General features: G+C 40.9%; 1 protein-coding gene across 4 annotated transcripts; it reads left to right on the forward strand.

Moving 5' to 3' along the window:
* The first annotated feature begins 1,264 nt into the window (after window positions 1–1,264).
* LOC308678035 (C-C chemokine receptor type 1-like) lies at window positions 1,265–22,284 on the forward strand. Of its 4 annotated transcripts, none has more exons than XR_014028583.1 (2): window positions 1,265–1,462; window positions 9,527–10,559. XR_014028583.1 is itself a non-coding variant. In XM_081344836.1 (2 exons), the coding sequence occupies exon 2, from the start codon at window positions 19,879–19,881 to the stop codon at window positions 20,824–20,826; it is 948 nt and encodes a 315-aa protein (XP_081200962.1). In that variant the 5' UTR covers window positions 1,265–1,462; window positions 19,867–19,878; the 3' UTR covers window positions 20,827–22,284. The 4 variants fall into 4 exon arrangements, 3 of the variants coding, with proteins under 3 accessions (XP_081200962.1, XP_081200963.1, XP_081200961.1); XM_081344836.1 differs by lacking the exon at window positions 9,527–10,559 and adding an exon at window positions 19,867–22,284; XM_081344837.1 differs by lacking the exon at window positions 9,527–10,559 and adding an exon at window positions 19,867–22,284 and having other exon boundaries at window positions 1,265–1,450.
* Window positions 22,285–22,564: the final 280 nt, after the last annotated feature.

The raw sequence follows: 22,564 nt of genomic DNA on the forward strand, positions 1-22,564 counted from the left end.
TTATTATGTTCTTTTGCCATTTGATGTATTTATTTATTTACAGAACTTCTATGACTGTCTATTTCATATACTGATACTAGATAGTTCAAAACAATCTTAAAAAATAACTAAAAATCTAATTACCCAGGTGTCAGATCAATGGCTTCCCAACTCAACCAATCCTAGCCCGATGCTTAAGAGGAAAGGAAGGTCTTCTAACTCTCCAGAAGGCTAAAAGTGTAGGGTCCCTTAGATCTCAGATGGGACACCATTCCAAAGTTTTGGGGTAGCCACCGGAAATATATGCCTTTTAGTATTATCAGGTGCAAATTTAAGGGTGGGGAACTGGAACACACCCACGTTATGTAACCTAGAAGGAAAGGCAGATACCTTGAGGGAGAGATGGTATGGCAAAGAACCTAGCCTCATGTCATGTACAGCTTTAAAAATGATAGTAACCACACTGAATTGCACCTGGAAAGTAACTGGGAACCTGTGTTTTGACAAATTTCATAAATCTGTACAATTAAACATTCCAGTTAAATGTTATTTAATATTAAAGAACAAAATGAAATGTAATCCCATTAGTGATTGTCTGAATAAAAGGATGTAATAATTGTAATAATAATTCTTGTCCAAGAAATAAAAATGGCTGGAAATCCATGTTTATTATAATTATTCCAAAAAATAACTATACTATACCAATTTTAGTACAATTTTTTTCCATATCTTATGAAGCCACCTCACTTATTATTGTCAGAAAACAGTACCATAATATTTACCAGTCATCTGATGGTATCAGAGGCCTTTGAACCATGTTGGTGTGATTTAATTTGGAGCATTTCAATTCATTTTAATTCTTCTTTTCTATTATATTGGTACATTGATGTGGCATTGATAGGGTATCTTGTCAAAGGCATATAGTTAGCATGCTAGCCAAGATATGACTCATACGATCAAAGTTTCTCTTTCATATGCCGTGTGTCTTGCTTTATCTGAGCTGCAGTACACTGACCCAATTTTCAAAGTTGCTGAGGATCTATCCAGCTCTATATGTTATATAAGAGCAAGTTAATTATTGCAATTTAATAATGACTCTTAAATGATATCACTATCACTAATCCACAGAACTGAAACTTTCCCAACTTATTTACTGCCTGAAAATTATCATGTGTTATACATACTGACCAGTCAAATGTGTAGTGAAAGATAAAATACTGACTTGAAAATGTTTTGACAATTTGCACTGTCTTTATATAATAAAGTCACTGGCTTTAATCAAGAACTTTAAGGAAAATGCCAAAGGATTATTTTTAAAAGAAGAAAAGTGGTTTTGGACTTTTTTTAAAAGTGAGAAAATTTGTTGACTAAGTTTTTCAGAATTTGAACAATTCTTCAAAAAAAAAAAGATTGCTTTTGCTTAAGTACATTATTTAAATTTTACAGTCTGGAAAAACGATGACACTTTCAGGTTTGTGAAGTGGTGAGTCAATTTAAATTAGGAATGTTTTCTGTGGATGTAAGGCAAAATTTTCAAGTACAAATATTGCATTGACTTCTAATCCTGTAATGTTACATATTAACACAAAAAATGTAATTATTGCATATCATGTTTCAATATCAAAGTTTAATGAACTATCAAATATTTCCAATTTATATTGGAGTTTATATTGTTTATTAAAAACAATTGGAAATGTGAAATTTAAATATACGCCATTTGCCCTCTGTTTGAATATTTTAAATTTTTTATTCTCTTTCCAGAAAGGTGTAGGGGACAGGGAAATACATTTATCACCTTATTAACGTGAACAAGTATTTTTAATTGTTATGAAACATCCAGTATCCATGATCAAAAGACTATCCTTATTTATTTGTTTTCCATTAGGAGGAAAGTTTTTATGCTACAGAAATATAGAAAAGAAGTATGATTAAATGTGTTCAGTTTTGCAATACAAAATGTCCCAAAGAGGATAATTCTGAAAGGTAATGCTAAAGGGGGAATATTAATTTTAAAAAACAGCAACAATCTAGGAAGGAATTAAAAAAAAGATATCTGCTGGCCATTGTGATTATTTTTCAGAAGTTTTTATGTAATAAAATTATTATGTGCCCTCAGTAGATCTCCACTATGTTTTCTAACATAACAATTAAAAGAGAAATCTGATTTATTGATTTCTTTATTTTAGATACATGTTAGCAGTCATTCTACCTTCCCAAAATCTTAGAAGAACAAATATTTATTTTTATGAATAAAGATTTGTTTGTAATAATGTAAAACCTCTAGATCTGTATATGTATTTAGGGTAGAAGGGTGAATACATGTTAATTACACATTGCCTACAGTGAATTCAATACAGTTTCTATGTAAGAAATGAATAATACCGAAGAATGGGGTTTTTTTAGGCTTAGTACATTTTTCCCAATATAATGTTGCATTGTTTCAACATCAGTCACAGAAGAGGAAATTAAAGAAAATTGCCATTAGGTGAGATAATACTCATGCAGTGATGATACTCAAATTAACAGTCATGTGTGTTTTTTTTGTTGTTGACTCTATACAGACATTCATCTCCTTCTTCTATTCCTCTTTTAGCAAATTATTCTTGGCAGTAGGAATTATTTACTTAAATTGCTACTCTCAGGTAACAGTACTAATGTCTTTCAAGTCCTCTAACTGATTGCCTTACTTATTGCTCCTGGGGCATTGCTTTTGAGGGATCTTACACTCTTATTCCTAACAATGCCACCTGGCATTGGTTCTTATTTCCAAGAGTCCCATGATTCTGAGAGATCTAGAATAGTTGTCACTGCTGAAACAATGGCAAAGGGATAATGAAGAGGGGGGAGGGGAGGGGAGACACTTCCTTTTCTTCACTTCCCCTTTTCAATAACTCAGTCATGAGTCACATTTTGCAGTGCTCCTATTCCCGCTTGTTCAGTTTTTGATTTGATTACAGAAATGAGTCACTTAGGAACTTCACAGAACTAGTATTTCTTCACAGAACTGTATGTAGGAACTACAATTCTGCTGGTAGGGTAAAGTTGCAAAATACTTTTCTGCATATTCAGTAACTGTAAAATCTGGGACTCTTCACAAAAAGTTTCTACAGTTACATTCAATTTTTTTTTTTAAAATCCCATCCTTCTCCGAAGACTCAGAGCGGCTTACAATTTTAAGCACAAACCAATGTGCTTAGCAATAGCCTTCATTCTATGTATATGCCTGCTTATTAGGGCTTTCACACACACCCCCAAGCGGCATTATTACAAAGTCAGCTTATTGCCCCCAACAATCTGGGTCCTCATTTTACCTACCTCAGAAGGATGGAAGGCTGAGTCAACCTTGAGCCTGGTGGGACTCGAACCTGCACTAATTGCAGGCAGCTGGTGTTACTTAAGGAGGCATTAGCCCATCTTGGTGGAGAATTTTCAGTTTTTCCCCCCTATCTGCTTTTCTTCAGTACAGTTGTACTATTAATATGACGATTTTTGTTAATGTCTTCAGTTCCCATGCTTCTTTTTTAAGCTCTGTCCTCCCCTTCAGTTGATGTTGTTCTGTTTCATTTCTCAGAGAGGAAACAAATACAAGACTTTGAGACTATTTTCTTCAATTAATTCCTGCCAAGCGGATTTGCTCTTCTCACAGATCTAAGAGTAGTAAAAGATCCCATTGAAAAAGTTCTCATACTGTTGTTAGGTGAATAACATTGAAGATAAATATGTGTATGAGAATACATAATTATGATTATTCTTTCTGACATTATTTATATAACATGTGTCTCTCCATAGACTACTTCAGGTGATTATAAGAAATAAGGGTAACTATTTTATTCTATGATGAAAAAATGCAGAATCTATATTATATGGTGTTATGTGCTCCTGGCCACTTTCCTTCATGACCAGAGGCAAGCTCGCCTGACCAATAACCAGCCAAGACACAGTGAAGGCCTTTTGTTTCGTTTATTGCAATAAGCAGGGAGATCAGCTATCAAAACTTGATTCTCTCCCAAGTTCCAACCCAAAATATTTCCTTCTTTATACAGCCCTATCCCGACCGCCACATCCCTCCTCTTTCCCCATTGGCTGATGTACTATGAGGTTACACTCTTTCCATCTGTTTCTTACACATTTCCTGCTAACATATTAAATCATATTCACATATACAATAATAATAAGAAAAAGTAGACATTTAAATAGTTATTTTGAGCTCTGTGGATATTTATAATCATCATAATAATAAAGTTGGAAGGGACCTTGGAGGTCATCTAGTCCAACCCCTTGCTCAGGCAGGAAACCCTGTACCATTTCAGACAAATGGCTGTCCAGTCTCTTCTTAAAAACTTCCAGCGTTGGAGCATTCACAGCTTCTGGAGACAGGTTGTTCCTTTGGTTAATTGTTCTAGGTTGTTTCTCTCCTTGATTAGTTTCCATCCATTGCTTCTTGTCTTGCCTTCGGGTGCTTTGGAGAATAGCTTGACTCCCTCTTCTTTGTGGCAGTCCGAGATATTGGAACACTGCTATCATGTCCCCTCTCATCCTTCTCTTCATTAAACTAGACATACCCAATTCCATCAGCCGTTCCTTATATGTTTTAGCCTCCAGCCCCCTAATAATCTTTGTTGCTCTTCTCTGTACTCTTTCCAGAGTCTCAACATCTTTTTTACATTGTGGTGACCAAAACTGGATGCAGTATTCCAGGTGTGGTCTTACTAAGGCATTGTAAAATGGTATTAATACTTCACGTGATCTTGATTCTATCCCTTTGTTCATGCAGCCTAGCACTGTGTTGGCTTTTTGGGCAGCTGCAGTACACTGCTGGCTCATGTCCCCCTTTTACAACAATAGGTTATTTCCTGTTTTCAATTCAGTGTGCCTTTCCTGGCTAGCCATTTCCTCTTACAGCTGATTTTTATAGTTTGTCTTCTTCCTAAGACTCAGCTAATTTTTCCTACGTGTTTATCTTACTTCCTCCCTTTATGTTATCCTTTCCTCATTCCCATCTATTATAGTTGCTTCTCCACTCAGTAAATTTCCACTGCAGCAAATTCAATTTTAATTTTTTCTTTCAATATTAAATTTTTGAAGACCTTTCCTTCACTTCTATCAAATCCCCTCTTTTAATTTTTATTACTCTGAAAGGTCTTCATTATCATGCTTAGAAAATCTTATAACCATTAGCTGTATAATTTCTTCTCTTCCTAAGGCTTTCCTAAAGCTTTTCCTACAGCTTTGGCAAAAGTAGATGCACATAAAGGAATACATTACAGACATGCACAACACATAAGTCCTATAACCAAGAAACATTTGTCTTAACCATTCAGTGTTGGGAAACCAATTAGTTAACCAACCTCAATCACTCCACATATTTTCATACTTTTGTTCAGGAGCTTTAGCTACTTTCCTGATTCCTTTTGCAATATCCATTACTGCTTCATGATTGTCATCTACCTTTAAACCCCACAAACAAATTTTTACCTTTATTTCCCAGGCTGCTCTGGTGTGTTGTCTTCAGTAATATTAGAATTAGAATTCATCCTCTCATGATTATTACACGGTATTTCACACCCACAAATTGATCCACAATCACAACAGCAATAACAGCAACAGCAATCACACTTACAATAACAAAAAATACACATTTACCACCTAGTTCATACAATTTATAATTCTATATTTTTCAGTTTCAAATGTGTGACTTCTGTCTCAGTTACTGGTTTTATTTGTAACAAACCACTTTTACATCTCTCATGAGTCACCACCAACATCTTTGTTCTTCATCTGGGGTCACCTGAAATTCTAATAGAGATATTCAAAATAGGTAGGGGTTCTGGTCCACCACCCATTCAAGTCCTTTTAAATATGGCTTTCAATCCTTGTCCTGGAATGACCATCTAACCCAGGGGTGTCAAACTCAATTTCATTGAGGGCCGCATCAGCATTGTGGTTGCCCTCAGGGGGCCAGGTGGGTATGGCCAGGGTGGGCGTGGCCTACTGGGTGGGCTTGGCTAGAGTGCTTATGACCTGCTGGGTGGGCGTGGCCAGCTCTACATAGTTGGCATCAAGGGTGCCTATGGGGGCCTGGGCAGGAGTGGGACAGATCTGAGGGTCTCTGGCAAAAGGAGGGTCTCTGGGCCAGGGCCAAGGCAGTGGGGGCCATTCCCTCACTGTTTCCAGGATGGCTTCGCGGGCCACATGAAACCACTTCACGGGCCGGATCTGGCCCCCGGGCCTTGTGTTTGACATGTCTGATGTAACCTCTTTCAGGTCCAGTCACCACTTTCGCTCATGTGTAGTGAATCCAACCCTTCTAAGCCTCCGGAGAGCAGATTCAATATAAAGAACTTCCCTTCTTTGGTTGCAGAAGTTCCTCCTTCCATTTACGAATCAGCACCCACTGTCCCTGCTGGATCTTATGGACTAGAAAGCCTTCATGTCAAAGAGAAGACAGAGACCCCAGTACTTGTTCTACATATAGCTAATGGTCTCCCTCCTTTTTGAGCCTTAACCCTTTATTAGCCCTTTTACATATCAAACATCCCTCTGTGGCCCTTTGGGCTGTTCCATAAATTCCAAGGGTAGCATAGAATTTCAAATACATTTCTACCTATGCTTTAATTCTGGAATGACTCCCCTCATATAGTTTTTGGATCACCATTCTTGCAATATCTTGTGATAACCACAAAATTCCCTTAATGCCATTTTATTGATTGGTAATTATAAATCTACTATAGCTTCAATCCTTTTTACTCTCTATTTTCCTTTTCCCTTCAACTATAATATATTCTAGATATTTTACCTCCTTTTCTACCAATTGGGCTTTATTTGATAAACACCCTCAATCCTTTCTTCTGCCAAAAAGTTGCTTTCCCATTTCTTGATAATTCCCAAAATAAGATCTTACAAAACTGGGAAGCTACATAAGAATGTATTTGCTTCCACAGCTTAAAAGTGGAGGAGGAAAAAAAACATTTGTCTTGTGTCAGATAGACTATACTTGTCCATGGAAGCTCTTATCAAAAATTGTCACATTTTTCTTTCTCCTCCCTCTTTCACCCTGATTAGACACCATGTTACAAAAAATATAACTCAATACACTTATTGCAAATAACACATTCAGGATTTTAAAAGGTAAAGCACATAGGGTCACTGATCAGTATTGGGCCAACATTTCTGGAATGACTTTAGTCTCAGGCAGATAATATTCGAATCACTCTTGTGGCAGCACATCAAAGAACAACAGGATAGTTAAGAAGACAAGATTGTCTCCCCCTTCTCCCACTCACCAAACCAGACAGAGTAAAAATTTATACAAAACCTTTGCGTTCAGAGAATAGTCCTCAAAGCATTAAACAGAAGGAAAATTGCCATGACACTTACAGAAATAGCTTGCCAAAGCCTCCCTCCTAGGGCTGAACAAAAATAAACCAATTTCTGCATTTTTACCCTAATATCTTCCCACGCCTTCCCTACAAATTGATATTTCAAAAACATTTGATGTCCTAGATTACCAGGATCCAAATATCCATACTTTTGAAATTGGCTTTTTAATTTCTGTAGCCATTCAGTCATGCTTCCTCTTTTCATTGTTCTAATCACAGAGCCTTCTGAATGTTAAGACTCTGAGGCACTGCATATTTAAATACTTTTTATTCCCTATGGTCAGCCATAGCATTCCTCTCTGCACTGCTGCCATCCCACTTTGGATCTGTAACAGGGATCTCAGCCTGTTCATTCTTCTGTAAATCTTTTTCTTACATTGTTCCCTAGCTGCTCACCTAATCATTCCATTCTCCTCTGGTGTAAACATCTTAAAAATGGGTTGCATTTCTCCCCATGAATATTCCATTGGTCCCAAAAACATTTCTACCCTGTTTTCCTATTTCAATAGGATCTTCTATTAGTTTGGGTAATTATTTCCTAAATTGCCTGATTTCAAAAGCTGTTAGGGGGGACAATTTTTCCCCCCTTGGAAATGGGTTTTCCCCTCTCTTGTCACCTTTCAAACTATAGCTTTCTACTTAACTCTCTCTCACAAAATAGCAGATCAGAGTTCTCACCTTTCATCCTGACCAGGCATAAAACTTCACACAGCTCCTTACTTTCTCTCTATTCCCCTCTCCTCCATCTGCTTATTCTTTTTAACACTTTTATTGTCCTTCTAATTACTAAGAAACTAGCCTTCTTCACCCTTTCTTGCACTTACACCAGACACAATTTTTAAAAAAATATTTCACCCCAGGCAAAACAATCATTTTTTTCAAGGAGCTTTTTCACAAGCCAATGAGCTCCATTTCCCAAATTTCCTTTTGGAATAAGGCCTTGTTGTTTTGTATATTACTGTTAGAGGGTCTCTCCCCACCTCCCCCAGGTCTTTAGAAATGAGTCAACACAAACACAGAAACACAGAGACCCTTAAACATCATTTCCAGACCTTTGGAGGTTTGTGTCCCTTTAAATTTCCACTTTTACTCTTTTGGGGCAACTTGTAGCTTGTTCTCCAGGCATTGGGGAAATGTAATGTATCATCCTTCCTCTGTTCAAATGCATTGCTTAAAGCATTGACTTAAAATACTTCAACATTGGCTTCTGGTTTGCCAACACTGCCGTTATGGACGCTTGGAGGATGGCTCTCGTCCTCCACATTCAGTTTCGCATCGCTGGGGGGTCCTAAAAGGGACAAAGAGTCGCCCTGGAGGGGTGACCAGCAAGAAGGGGCTTTTGCAGAAATGCAGGGGAGCCGTAACTCTCCTGTTAATGCCTGCATTCCCTTCGAACCAGCAGACGAAAGACCAGCCATAGCAATATGGCCGGTCACTAGGCTGCAGACAGCTGAAGCCACACTTACTACCAGGTAACATTAAAGCAGCATGGAAAAGACCGGGTAAGATCAACTTCTTTTATCACCTAAATAAGCTGCTAAGTACCTTCCCCCTTGCGGAGAGGGAGGGGGGATTTCAACCCTCCCTTCAGAATCAGCGGCGATTGAACCTCCAGGGGTGATTTAAAAAGAAACGTTGAAAATTGGACCTCAACTACAACGTTATTCCTTTAAAAGAAACTTGTGGACTAAAAGCTTTTGACTATTTATTCCTTACTTCTATCCTTATTTGAAAATTCAGCTCTGTTCTTCTAAAACAGAAGAAGCAATTGAAAAGAGATTAACAGGTAGTTTCCCTAAAAGAAAAGAGTTTTCCAAGTACTTGGGGGACACCCTGTGGCTAAATCTGAAATTGTAAGCTGACACTCTTTAAAAAGAGAGAGAGAGAGAGAGAGAGAGAGAGAGAGAGAGAGAGAGAGAGAGAGAGAGAGAGAGAGAGAGAGACTTTAGAAAACAAGATTAAGACTAACCTTGAACACCAGATGTGAGAGTCCACCATACAAAATACAAATACAAAAACAAATTTATGCTATGATGAAAATAACCTGCCAAACTTATCAGTTCCTTTCCACAGCTGGTGATGAAATAAGAGTTTTTAGAAAAAAAATAGAAAGCGTCTTGTATAAGCAAACACAAATTGTGACTATAACTAACAATTTATTGGGACAGAACATAACAGAAGAAATTGAACAATCAAATACTCTCATAGAAGATTTAACTGCTCAAGAAGCACAGACAAGAGAAAATTTGGAGAAAAACCTGACAAAAGGTTACATAAAGCAGAAGGAATATGATGATGAAAATGAGAAACAGATGGAAGGAAAAAAAAGATAGTCCAGGACAATTATACCAAGAGGAGAAAATAATGAGAAGATTTGGTATCTTTATCAGACCCCTCAACCCTTCAAAAATAGAGATTGGAGGGTCACTTCAATATGATACTACAACACAAGAACTCTTTGATGACACTGAAGCAAAGAAACGGAAGATGATATGGCAAAGGAAAAAAGCCAGAATGAAGAAGAATGGACATATTTTAAGAGGCCTGATATGGAAAATATCTAAATAGACAGGATTGTACTTGGATTATGAGAGATTGTTTTGATGTGCAGATAAAAATATTGGCTAATTAAAAAACAGCTGTGCAAATATCAACAGTTAAATTGAAATATTGAACTGTTTAAATAAAATTGATTAAGATGTATTGATGTTAGGAGTGATATAATGTAACTAATATATTTGGATGTAGTGATAAAAATAAAATTATAAGTCTAAGCACAAGAGAGCAGACATAAAGGAGAAGAGAAAAGATGTGTTAAATGTTGAAAGGGGAGTAATTTTGGTTATTGAATTTACAGTATGTGGAAATTATAATGAAAACAAGAATATTATATTGTATTATTAACCTGTTGAAATGGAAATGAGATAGATAGGATGTGTATTTACATTATTAGGAATTGGACAGAATTGTGAAAGGTAAGTGGGGCCACCTAGAAATATGAAAATGAGAAACTTTAAATGTTTAACTTTAATATTAATGCAGATTAAAGCTGGGAAAATTTATACGGTGATTGATGTTTTTTAAAGATGAAATGTTAAAATAAATAAAATATATGAAAGTATTGACAAATGCAAGGAAACCATTAAATAATTGATACATAAAATAAGAAATGTTAATTTAGATAAGAGGCAATATGTATTAAAGGAAAAAAGAGAGGAAATATTGGCTACAATAAATTGGAGATTTGTAATAACATGTACCTGTATGAAATGGAACTATTGTAACCCAGACACCACGTTGCTTTTCAAAGTTATATAGTGTAATATTGGAAAATCATGTGTGTTTGTGTGTGTGTGTGTGAGTGTGTGTGTGTGTGTGTGTGTGTGTTAAGTATTGTCAAGTCTTTTTGAATGCACCTTGCTAATTAAATCTTTCTTTCCTGTTTTGGCCTAACCCAAGGCTATCCACAGGATATAGTCACAACTTATGACAGCTCATTATTTGTGTAAATTATTCAAATTGCTAATAAAGAATTTAGGGAGGCTGATATGGCCATTTCGAACTTCTTATATTCTCATCAGTCAGTCATACCCTTTATCTGAGATTCGAAGGTGCATTCAAGGTAGCAAGGTGCATTCAAAAAGACTTGACAATACTTAACACATATATCTCCCTTGCTTCCTAGCTAATAAAGAGAGAAAGAACCTGTGGCTCAGGAGTTAAAACAACTGCCTAATATATAATCAGCCCAGGTTCGAATCTCAGATAAAGGGTATGACTGACTGATGAGAACATAAGAAGTTCGAAATGGCCATATCAGCCTCCCTAAATTCTTTATTAGCAATTTGAATTATATGTGTGTGTGTGTGTGTGTGTGTGTGTGTGTGTGTTTTCTGTTTTCTGAGGTATACAGAAAACACACATATATATACACACACGTATATATACACACATATATATACACACATATATATACACACACACACACACACACACACACACACACACACACACACATACATACATACACACACATGTGTGTTAAGTGTTTGTTAAGTATTTAGAATACCTTGCTAGGCCCCAAACATGGGATTCCCTTTAATTCTTTGTTAGCAATCCAAAAAAAATTACACACACACACACACACACACACACACACACAAATACTTCAACATTATTTCATTCCAAAATGTAAATACCTTTCCTCTTTTTTCCTTATTGGCTGGCACACTGGCCAGGGAGGCATCTCTCCTCTTCAAACTCTTATTCCCATGGATACCCCACTGGTATCTTACCTGTCAGGGTGAGTTGAAGCCCTTCCTTGAGTCGGCCAACTTTCCCTTTGGTTTTCACTAGGTCCTGGCTTTTTGTCTCGGGATTTCCGATTCTTCTTTGTTTGAACAGGGGCAATCTGACCTTTAGGGCTGGGAAAAACTTACCCAGGTTCGCACTCCCCTTTCGAATATCCCCGACTGCCAAAGATGGAATGGATGTAATGTATTGGCTTTTTCTATATGTGTGTTTGCTTATGTTGCACTGCTTGCTAACTGCTTGAATTCAATTGCTAAGTGCTAGTTCACATGTATGCTTGTAACCGTGGCTAGCTGGCCCAGACTGATTGTCTTCAGCCAGCTAAGTAGGTCTTTGGGCAGGAAACCTCTGCTTCAAACCTATTGGTTGCCGCCTATTGGCCAACCATATAAATAGCTGTGCAGCAGCTCCCTTGTTGCTTCTGTTATGTTTGACCTTCAATAAAGCCTATTGCTGTTTGAACCTTCCATCTCATTCAATGCCTGCAAAGAACTGGCTACACAACACTGGCGACAAAGGTGGGATGTGCTGCTTCATCGTAAGAGCCTGAAGTCACTAGGGGGTGAAACCAGCACAGAGCCTAGTAGGGAACAGCGTTCCCCCCCCTTGGTCTGCCTAGCAAGCCACGCTGGAGACCACCCCGCCCAGAGAATCAATCCCAGGGCCTACGCAGAAGCCAGCAGCACAAGGCAACGCGAGACACGGGACACGAAGACTTCTCACCATGGCGAAGGTTGGAAAGCTCAAAGAATTCGATGTGACAGACCCAGAGAGATGGTTGTCCTACATTTCCCGTGTGGAGAACTACCTGCGTGCAAATCAAGTCAGCGAAGATGGGCTGAAGGGTGCGACCCTCCTCTGTGTGAGCAGCCCAGCCACCTTCGATATCACTGAGAACTTGGTCTCCCCAGCACTTCTAGAAACCATATGCTGACCTCCAGAAGAAACTGTGTGACTATTTTGAGCCTAAGCTATTAGTGATAGCATGGAAGCACACCTTCAAACAACGCGAACAACAACCTGACGAGTCGGCAACAGAATTCATCGCAGCACTTTGTCAAGCTTTGCGACCCTGCAATTTCTCCAACCTAGAGGAGCAACTAACAGACCGCTTAGTCTGTGGACTCAGGAACAGGGAGCTCCAACAAAAACTTTTTGCGAAGGAGACTCTCTTACTTCAAGAGGCCTTAAAGGAAGTTATGGCAGACGAAGCTGCTGGAGGGGCCGTGAAGGCATTGCGGCCCTCCAAAAGCATGCCATCTACAGAAACTGTCCACCATGAGGATGCTGAACAAGTGGAAGACACTGACTCTGATCATGAAGTCGACAAGATTCAGTGGCATCACAAAAGAGGAACGAGGCTGGCTGACAAGGCAGTTCTGTTCCTGAGGTGTTTGGCTGTGGACGCCGCCATCTCTGCATGGATTTCCGTTTCAGGACAGCACGTGCTGGGTGTGTGGAAAACCAGGCCACATTGCCACTGTCTGTCAAGGTCGCCAGAGGGACTGCCAGCTGAACGAGACTTTCAGGAGAGGTACCGGGGCCCTGAGGCAACACCGTGTAGGGTTCTACTCCAGCTGCCGGAGCATTTTCGCACTGGTGCCCACCGACCTCTTAAACAGAAGTTGCAACGGCAGATCGAACTTCAAGGAGTTCCATGTAAAATGGAACTGGACACAGGCTCCGCTGTGTCCATCATTTCCATTGGAACTTTTTGGCACATTTGCAGTAGTAGTAACAGATGGGTCAAGCTACAATCATCTAATATCCTACTTACTGACTTCCAGAATTCCAGAGTGGCGGTCAAGGGCGAGGCCACACTTGCGGTGAAGTTCAAGGGGTTTTCAGGCCTGCTAGATGTTATTGTGGTAGATGGCCAACGTACAAGCCCCATAGGGCTCAATTGGTTTGATGCATTGGGCATCCAGGTCACAGGTAATCACCAGACTCAAACAACAGATTTGTCTTTTGTCTGCAAGGAATTCGCAGATGTTTTTGGCCCAAGTTTGGGAGAGTACAAGGGCCCTCCGATAGCTTTTAAACTTAATCCCCAGGTCGCGCCAATTTGGGTCAAGCCCCGCTGTATGCCATTTGCATTAAAACATAAAATTGATGCAGAGCTGGATAAGCTTGTTAGTGAGGGGGTTTTGCAGCCCGTAGACAGAGGAGAGTGGGAGACCCCCCCATTGTAACGCCACTCAAGGCCAATGGAGAAGTACGAATATGTGCTAACTACAAGTGTACCATTAACCGGGCACTACAGCAGCATGCATACCCCGTCCCAGTCATCAGCCATATTCTGATGTCATTGCAAAGAGGCCGCTACAAACAGCTGCTGGTGGATGAGGCCACGGCAGCCACCCAAACGATTGTTATGCACAACGGGGCCTTCAAGGTAAAGCGCCTTCAGTTCAGAGTAAGTGTAGTCCCAGGGATTTTTCAGGGGATCATGGCGCGCATGGTCAAGGGCATTCCGGGGGTCTGCCCCTACTTTGATGATGTGCTCATCACCGGGGAGTCCACAGAAGTTCTGGCTGAGCAGCTTAGAGCCATCCTTCAGCAGTTCCGTGCTGCAGGACTTAGATTAAGGAGAGACAAATGTAAGATTAGGGTTCCGTTCACAGAATTCCTTGGTTTTTGAATTGATGCCGAGGGCATCCATCTTGCAGAGTCAAAGCTGAAAGCAATTCAGCTGGCACTAAGCCCTAGGTCCAAGGGAGAGCTTCAAGCCTTATTGGGCCTCCTGAATTTTTATCATTCATTCCTCCCCAGCAAGGCCGCAGTGGCAGAGCCACTACACTGGCTCTTAGACAAAAATTCCCCATGGCAGTGGACCAAGCTCCACGAAAGGAGTTTTCAGGCAGTCAAGGCGTTGTTGTTTTCCTCAAACTCGGTGTTCACGCACTTTAATGAAAAGCTGCCAGTTTGCATCACGTGTGATGCATCCCCATATGGGGTTGGAGCTGTGCTGAGTCACTTGTCGGCAGATGGGAGACAGTCACCCATCGCCTATTACTCGAGGACCTTGTCCTCAGCTGAGTGCAATTACGCACAAATTGACAAAGAGGCCTTGGCCATTGTGGCTGGGGTTAAGAAGTTCCACGACTATTTATATGGGTGGCAGCTCACAGTCTTTACTGACCACAAGCCCTTGCTAGGCTTGTTCACAACGGACAAGCAGACACCTCAAATTCTGTCACCACGAATGTTGAGGTGGTCTATCTTCCTTTCAGCCTATGACTACAGGCTGGTTCACAAACCTGGCAAAGAAATGGGCCACGGAAACGGCCTTAGTAGATTGCCCTTGCCGCATGTGGAGCCCAATCCAGCTCCAGCTGCACACATTTTAGCAATTCAAGACTTGCCAGAGTTTCCCCTACATGCGGGAGATGTCGCTGCGAAACGGCAGCCGACAAAATCCTAAGTTGCGTGTTGGCTTGGATTCACACAGGATGGCTGGAAAATAGCAGGGGCCCCGAGTTCCAGAGTTTTTTCAGTCAGAAAAATGAACTTTCGGCTCACAAGGGGTGCATCCTTTGGGGTAGCAGGGTCATAGTCTCCAGTTCACTCAGGCCCAGGGTTCTCCAGTCTCTGCACAAAGGCCATCCCGGCATCGTCTGGATGAAGGCACTGGCAAGGAGCTACCTCTGGTGGCCAGGGTTACATAAAGCTATCAAGGCCCAAGTACACAGGTGTTACATGTGTCAACAGTCCAGACCAGAGATGCCGCAGGGCCCTGTCCACCAATGGGAGGAAACACACATGTAGATTTTGCCGGGCCCTTTCAGGGACAGTTATTTTTAATAGTGGTCAATAGCCACTCTAAATGGTTGGAGGTGGTTCCAATTCCCAATATGACTACTGCAAGGACCATCCAGGTGTTGCTGTCACTGTTTCCAATGCATGGGCTTCCAGATGTCTTAGTCTCCGACGAAGGAGCCCAGTTCACCGAATCAGAATTCCAGGCCTTCCTCAGGGCCAATCACTTTAGGCACGCCACATCAGCTCTTTTTCACCCACTGTCAAATGGGCAAGCAGAACGGATGGTTTGCACAACCAAAGAGTCCCTTAAACTACAGGGGAATGGCACCACAGGCTGGTAGACTTCTTGTTATGCCAGCATACAACGCCTTGTACAGCTACAGGCAAGAGCCCCGGAGATCTGCGTTGGGGCAAGAGACTAACAAAATTGGACAGACTGCACCCTGATAAAGTGGCCTCCAACACGGTATGCCCGAAGGCACCTAGGCATTTACAGGTGGGGGACCGGGTTTGGACTTGGAACTATGGGGAAGGGCAGTTGTGGGTGGCACCAGAAGTTGTTAAAGTGTCAGGACCACTCTCCTATGAGGTGGTCCTGGAAGATGGGTGAGTCATTCGCCGACATGTAGATCAGTTGCGCCGGTGACTAACAGAGCAGTCGTTGTCTCAGGACATCCAAGGGGAGTAGACCTGGAGTCTATAACCTCACACTTCAGCAGAGCAGTTTGGATGCTCTGAGACATTTTCCGTGAAAGAGAACAGGGACGGGGCTGTAAAAGCGCCTTCCCCCACCTGGACTGCAGGGGCCAGGCAGTCACCCTTTCAGCCCCGTCCGACAAATCACCAGAAAGAATGAGTCTGGAACGAGAGCTGGTTCTCCTGAGCCACGTTTATTACCTTCATAAACAGTCGCTCGAAGACACACGAAGTCAGCGTTGATTCCACAGCACAATCAACGCTGCTTAATAGCCGGCAAAGCCGACACCCACCACCACACCCTTAATTGCCTAACCACGCCCTCACCCTACTTAACTACCGCCCCCCTTGGCTCCCGCCCTTTGGTACCCGCCCCCAGGTACGTATTCTCCCTGTCCCCGTCCCACCACCATTGCAGCCGGTAAGCCACCCCCCAGCCCAAACCGCCCTCCTTTTCCCCAGAGCTCCACACAACCTCACCTCCCCCCTCAGGTCCCCAGGCCGCCGTGAGTTGCGCGGCTCGGACCATCCGCCGCTGGTGCCTGTCACGCAGTCCCCTGGCAGGCAAGGAAGCCGGCAGAGCGTTGGAACGTGTCGTCTGGGGGAGCGGGTTCCCAGGGGAATGCAGTGCCAGTGCGAGTCCTGAGCCCCTCCCCGTTCCACTGGTAGGCCCTGCCGCCTCCTGGTCCACCCTGGCGCCCGTCCTCGGTCTGCTGCTCGGGCGCTGGGCAACTGCCGGCTGCGCCACCGTACGGCTGCTCCCCGGCCTTCCGGACGGCCCCGGAGGCTGCTGGGCCGCGTCAGCGGGCGCGCTCTTCCCCGGCTTGTTGGTGGGATGCGGGCGCCGGCGGCTGTTCCCGGGGCCCGGTAAGACGCCCTGTGGCCTCTCCAGGTGCCGGGCGGGTGGCCGCTGAGCCGACTCGGCGGCCGCACTCCTCCCCGGCTCGTCGGGGAGATGTAGGTGCCATCGGCTGCTTCCGAGGGCCGGCGGGACACTCTGCGGCCTCTCCAGCTGATGGATGGGTGGTCGCTGAGCCGTCTCGTCGGCTGTGCTCTTCTCCGGCTCATCAGGGAGACGCGGGCGCCGGCGGCTGTTCCCGGGGCCCGGTAGGTTGTTCCGTGGCCTCCCCAGGCGTCGGGCAGGCGGCTGAGCTGTCACGGCAGCTGCGCACTTCCCCGGCTCCTCGGGAGACTGCGGGCGCCGGCGGCTGGTCTCGGGGGCCGGTGGGTCGCTCCGCGGCCTCTCTGAATGTCGGGCGTGCCGGGCCCGACACACCCGACACCCAGCAGCAGCCATGCCAATTTAGCAGTACTGTTAGACTTTGGGCTGAGCCAACCGGGACAGGCCAGCCAAAGGGACTCGAGTTGTTTTGACTGCACCGAACCACAGAGCCTGGGTCTACCTAGCACAGCACATGAACTGGTAGACCAGGAGATTCCGGCAACCCCTCGACGCTCTGAACAAGCCCAAAGACCCCCCCAAATATCTTCAAGATTTTGTAACCAAATGAATGTGTGTTCCATCCAGGGGGAAGGGATGTAATGTATTGGCTTTTTGTATATGTGTAAGTGTTTGCTGATGTTACACTGCTTGCTAATTGCTTGAATTCAATTGCTAAGTGCTAGTTCACGTGTATGCTTGTAACAGTTGCTAGCTGGCCCAGACTGATTGTCTCTAGCCGGCTAAGTAGGTCTTTGGGCGGGAAACCTCTGCTTCAAACCTATTGGTCGCCGCCTATCAGCCAACCATATAAATAGCTGCGCAGCAGCTCCCTTGTTGCTTCTGTTATGTTTGACCTTCAATAAAGCCTATTTCTGTTTGAACCTTCCATATCACTCAGTGCCTACAAAGAACCGGCTACACAACAGGATGAAAATCCCGGAGAAGCCCCCAAGGCTGTTATGTGCTCCTGGCCACTTTCCTTCATGACCAGAGGCAAGCTCGCCTGACCAATAACCAGCCAAGAAATGGTGAAGGCCTTTTGTTTCATTTATTGCAATAAGCGGGGAGAGAAGCTATCAAAGCTTGGTTCTCTCCCAAGTTCCAACCCAAAATATTCCCTTCTTTATACAGCCTTGTTCCGGCCGCCACATCCCTCCTCTTTCCCCATTGGCTGAGGTACTATGAGGTTACACTCCTTCCGTCCACTTCTTACACATTTCCTGCTAACATATTAAATCATATTCACATATACAATAATAAGAAAAAATAGACATTTAAATAGTTATTTTGAGCTCTGTGGATATTTATGCCCCCCTTTTAGAACAATAGGTTCTTATCTGTTTTTCAATTCAGTATGCCTTTCCTCTTATCTTATTCAGCTTGTTTTCCTGTTTTCAATTCAGTATGGCTTTCCTGCCTAGCCATTTCCTTTTACAGCTGATTTTTATAATTTGTCTTCTTCCTTTTCCCACTCTTAAGACCCAGCTAATTTTTGCCTACGTGTTTATCTTACTTCCTCCCTTTATATTATCCTTTCCTGATTCCCATTTATTATAGTTGCTTCTCCACTCAGTAAATTTCCACTGCAGCAAATTCAATTTTAAATTTCTCTTTCAATATTAAATTTTTGAAGACCTTTCCTTTACTTCTATCATATGGTATACAGTATATAGCTGCCCAACAATGGTTAACATACGGGTGGCAAAAGATAGGGCAAGAAATTAAGTTAAAAATATAGAGATGTTTTATTATGAAGTTTGCAAATCATCAATGATTTGTAATTTCTACTCCTAAAGAACAATTTTGAAAACTCAAAAACTTGCTTGCAACTTTGGAATATTTTTCTTAGCTCTATCAACTTACTTCTCAAACATGGATTTTGCATTTATTACAATGACCCTTTATTTCTACCACTCTTTAGTTTTTAAATTCAAAGTAAAAAGAATGGAATTGAGAACCTTGGGACAATACAAACTGGTTTTCACTTCTTGATCTCAGCATTTTTGATTTGGGAGAAGTGTAGATGTTCATGAATCACTCATGAATCATGGAGAATGAACACTGTACTGTATTACAGGAAGCAAAGCTCTGGTATGTGATTTCTGTGTGATTTCACTTCATAATAAAGGCAATGAAAAAATAATTAGAAATTCAGAACACAATTGTTCAAACAAACCAGAATGTCTTAACATTTCCTCTAAAATTGTATTGTCTTGTAGCTATGGGAAAATAAATCTACGCTTGGATCCTCATTTGCCTGATGTTTTAGTTTTAAATGGTAGAAAGTGTTTTAAAGGTCCAAAATTGGCCCTCTTCCAAACATCCAAATCTGAATGCAACAAAATCTGAGCATCGTATTGACTAAATGGTATTCAGTAAGGTCTACTATGACTTTTGGTTGTGATCACAATTCTAGATGATCCAAGGTTTTGGAAGACTAAATTCACTGGGACATATTTGTTACTTGAAAACTTTTATATGAGCTCAAAATCTATTACAGATAAATTAGTAGAAATAGTTTTAATTTTTCTCCACAAATACAGCATTCTTTTGGTTTAATAGTTTAGTCTAATAGTAGCTGTAACAGATCTTCAGTAAGTCAGTTACATGGTACCTTAACAGTTATGCAGTTGAACACTAAAAACTACTTTGTATTTCTTGATTGTTTTTTCCTAGGTTGGTTCAATCTGTTTTCTTGTAAATAGAAATCACTGTATCCTTATTGTCATTTGCTTGTGACAATGATCAACATTTTGTTCTTTTTAACATGTATATAACATTTTTTTTCATTTACAGGGAACAAGTAGTATGCCAATGAATGGAGTAACTGATGAAGCATTTCCCATCACTGAATTTGACTATGATGGTGCAGTAACACCATGTCACTCTGCGGGTTTGCAAATGTTTGTTTCCAATGTCCTGCCAACATTTTATTCTTTGGTATTCATCTTTGGCCTTGTGGGCAATGTGCTGGTTGTACTGGTCCTCATCAAATATAAGAAAATTAAGGGCATGACTGATATATATCTGTTAAATTTAGCCATCTCTGATCTGCTTTTCATTTTTTCACTTCCTTTTCGGATTTATTACTCAGTACACGACTGGATATTTGGGGACACAATATGCAAAATTTATGCTGGGATCTTTTTTTTACGCTTCTACAGTGGAAGTTTTTTCACTGTCCTCTTGACCATCGATCGATATTTAGATATCATTTATTCAGCATCTGCGTTAAAATCCCGGGCCATACGCTATGGTATCATTACAAGCATTCACACATGGGGCCTGGCAGTTTTACTTTCTTCACCAGGATTAGTTTTTTTCAGATTACAGGTGGAAAACTATAAGAAATCTTGCACTTATAATGAAAATAATTTTGCATGGAACAAATTTTTTATACTGAAAATGTTCTTTATAGGTCTGATTTTTCCAATGATGATTGTGACTTTCTGCTATATACACATCTTAAATACCCTGTTGAAATCCAGGAATGTGAAGAAGAACAAAACAGCCTGGCTTATTTTTATCATCGGGGTTACTTACTTCCTCTTCTGGGCCCCGAACAACATTTTTTTTCTACTTCAGTTATTTCATACTTCACTTTTTGCTGACAGCTGTGACAATTTAAAGAGAATGAATGCAGCGTTGCAACTGACTGAAACAGTTGCCGTAGCTCATTGCTGTATTAATCCTTTGATTTATGCTTTTGCTAGTAAGAAGTTTAAAAAATACGTTGTCAGCTTTTTCCATCCATGAAATTCATATATGTGTGATGATTCTCTGGACAGAACAGTTTCATATACTGACATTCTATCAGAAATGAAGGCGTTTAAGCAATCTTACAGAGTACATGTGTAGAGAAAAATATGATTTAGTTTTACGGATCAAGTCACTTTTAACAAAGCTACTTTGGTGTTAGAAGACCAGATTTAAACTGAATGAAGCGTGTTTTGGTGATGTTAGTTTACGAATTACATAGTACATGAATTTGAAATGCAGTTCTAATTGAAATATTATAGATTTACTTGAGTACTCTGTATACAGTGAAAAGAATTCTTTGCTTAAGCAAAGCATGTTATATATACCACATCACATCTGAGATACATTTAAAATATCTTTTATAGGTGGACATATTTGATAATTTTAACTTCAAAGAGTTTCAATTCACTTTTTGAAAAAATAAGTACTTTTATGTTTTCTAAATATACTGAGGCTGTAGTTTTATTAATATTTTTGGTAGAGTTGGTAAAGAGGAAATGTAATAAAATAATTGTGAAACAAATGTATCCTTGTCTTTAGGACAGACACTGATCAAAGTAGCCATAATCCTGTTAGCGTAACTACAGTATCCCCCGGTGACTGTCTTAAAGAGGAATGTACAGAAGTTCTTGTTTAAGCAAACATAGTCTTGTCCTTAAGGCAGATGACAAGTAATTTTCTTCTGTAAACTGTCTTCGGATAAGAATGTGTAGAATATGTAAGTTCCCTCTGAACCTAGGTTTTACTTCTGTATAATCAAGAAATAGATTGCATTATGAATGCTGTATTTATACACTATTCTGATATTGCAGGTTTCCTGTATTGCTCTAAAAAGATGGACACAGTCCAAGTTTGTTTTTAAGAAATTTACTAAGCTATGAATTTGAATGTCAGCAAAGGTTATGTAGCATGATGAAAATGTTGGGAAAGCTAAAGTATTCACTATAAGGGGAAAGGTCCTTCAAGGTTGTTATATTCCATCAACGTGTGAAATTCCTCCTGTAACTATTTTTTCTTCTTCACTAGGAAGAAAAGTTTTTAAAATATTATTTTAATGTAGTTTGGTGAAAAACTGTTGATATTGGTGCAAAAATTACAGCAAATATTATATGTATATTCTGGATTCTTGAAAAATTAATGTTTTGATTTTGTACAATTCGTGAGATATTGGGGAAGTTTATTCCTTTATAAGATGATATAACATTCATTGCCAATAATTAGTTTCCCATCCAATGGAGAAAGCAGTCCAACTTCAGAATAGTATCCCTATAAGCCAGAGGGTATTCTAATTGGAAGAATGGTTTTCCCAACTATTTTAAAGCTTTCAGTCACAGCACTGGATGACCATCCATTGAGTCGATTAAATCATTATTCTACCAAGGTTTTCATTACTTCAGACAAGCATTTTTGGAACAGTCTCAGCTCAGGGATCAAAACTCACCCAATGAAGTTTCCTTGTGTAATAGCCATCTCCTGACACAATGCAACTTTTAAACTTAAAACATGTTGAGTGGGCATCCATTTTGATGAAAAGGAAGTGAATAATAGGAATCTCTCTGTGTGTGTGTGTGTGTGTATACACGCATGCACACGGAACACTGTTACCTTCCCACGGTAGTGGTCCCTATTTTTCTACTTGCATTTTTACATGCTTTCAAACTGCTAGGTTGGCAGAAGCTGGGACGAGTAACAGGCGCTCACTCATTCAACCCGCCAAACTGCCGACCTTCTGATC

Source organism: Vipera berus (genome assembly GCF_964194415.1).
Source record: "Vipera berus genome assembly, chromosome: Z".
NCBI classification, from domain to species: Eukaryota; Metazoa; Chordata; class Lepidosauria; order Squamata; family Viperidae; genus Vipera; species Vipera berus.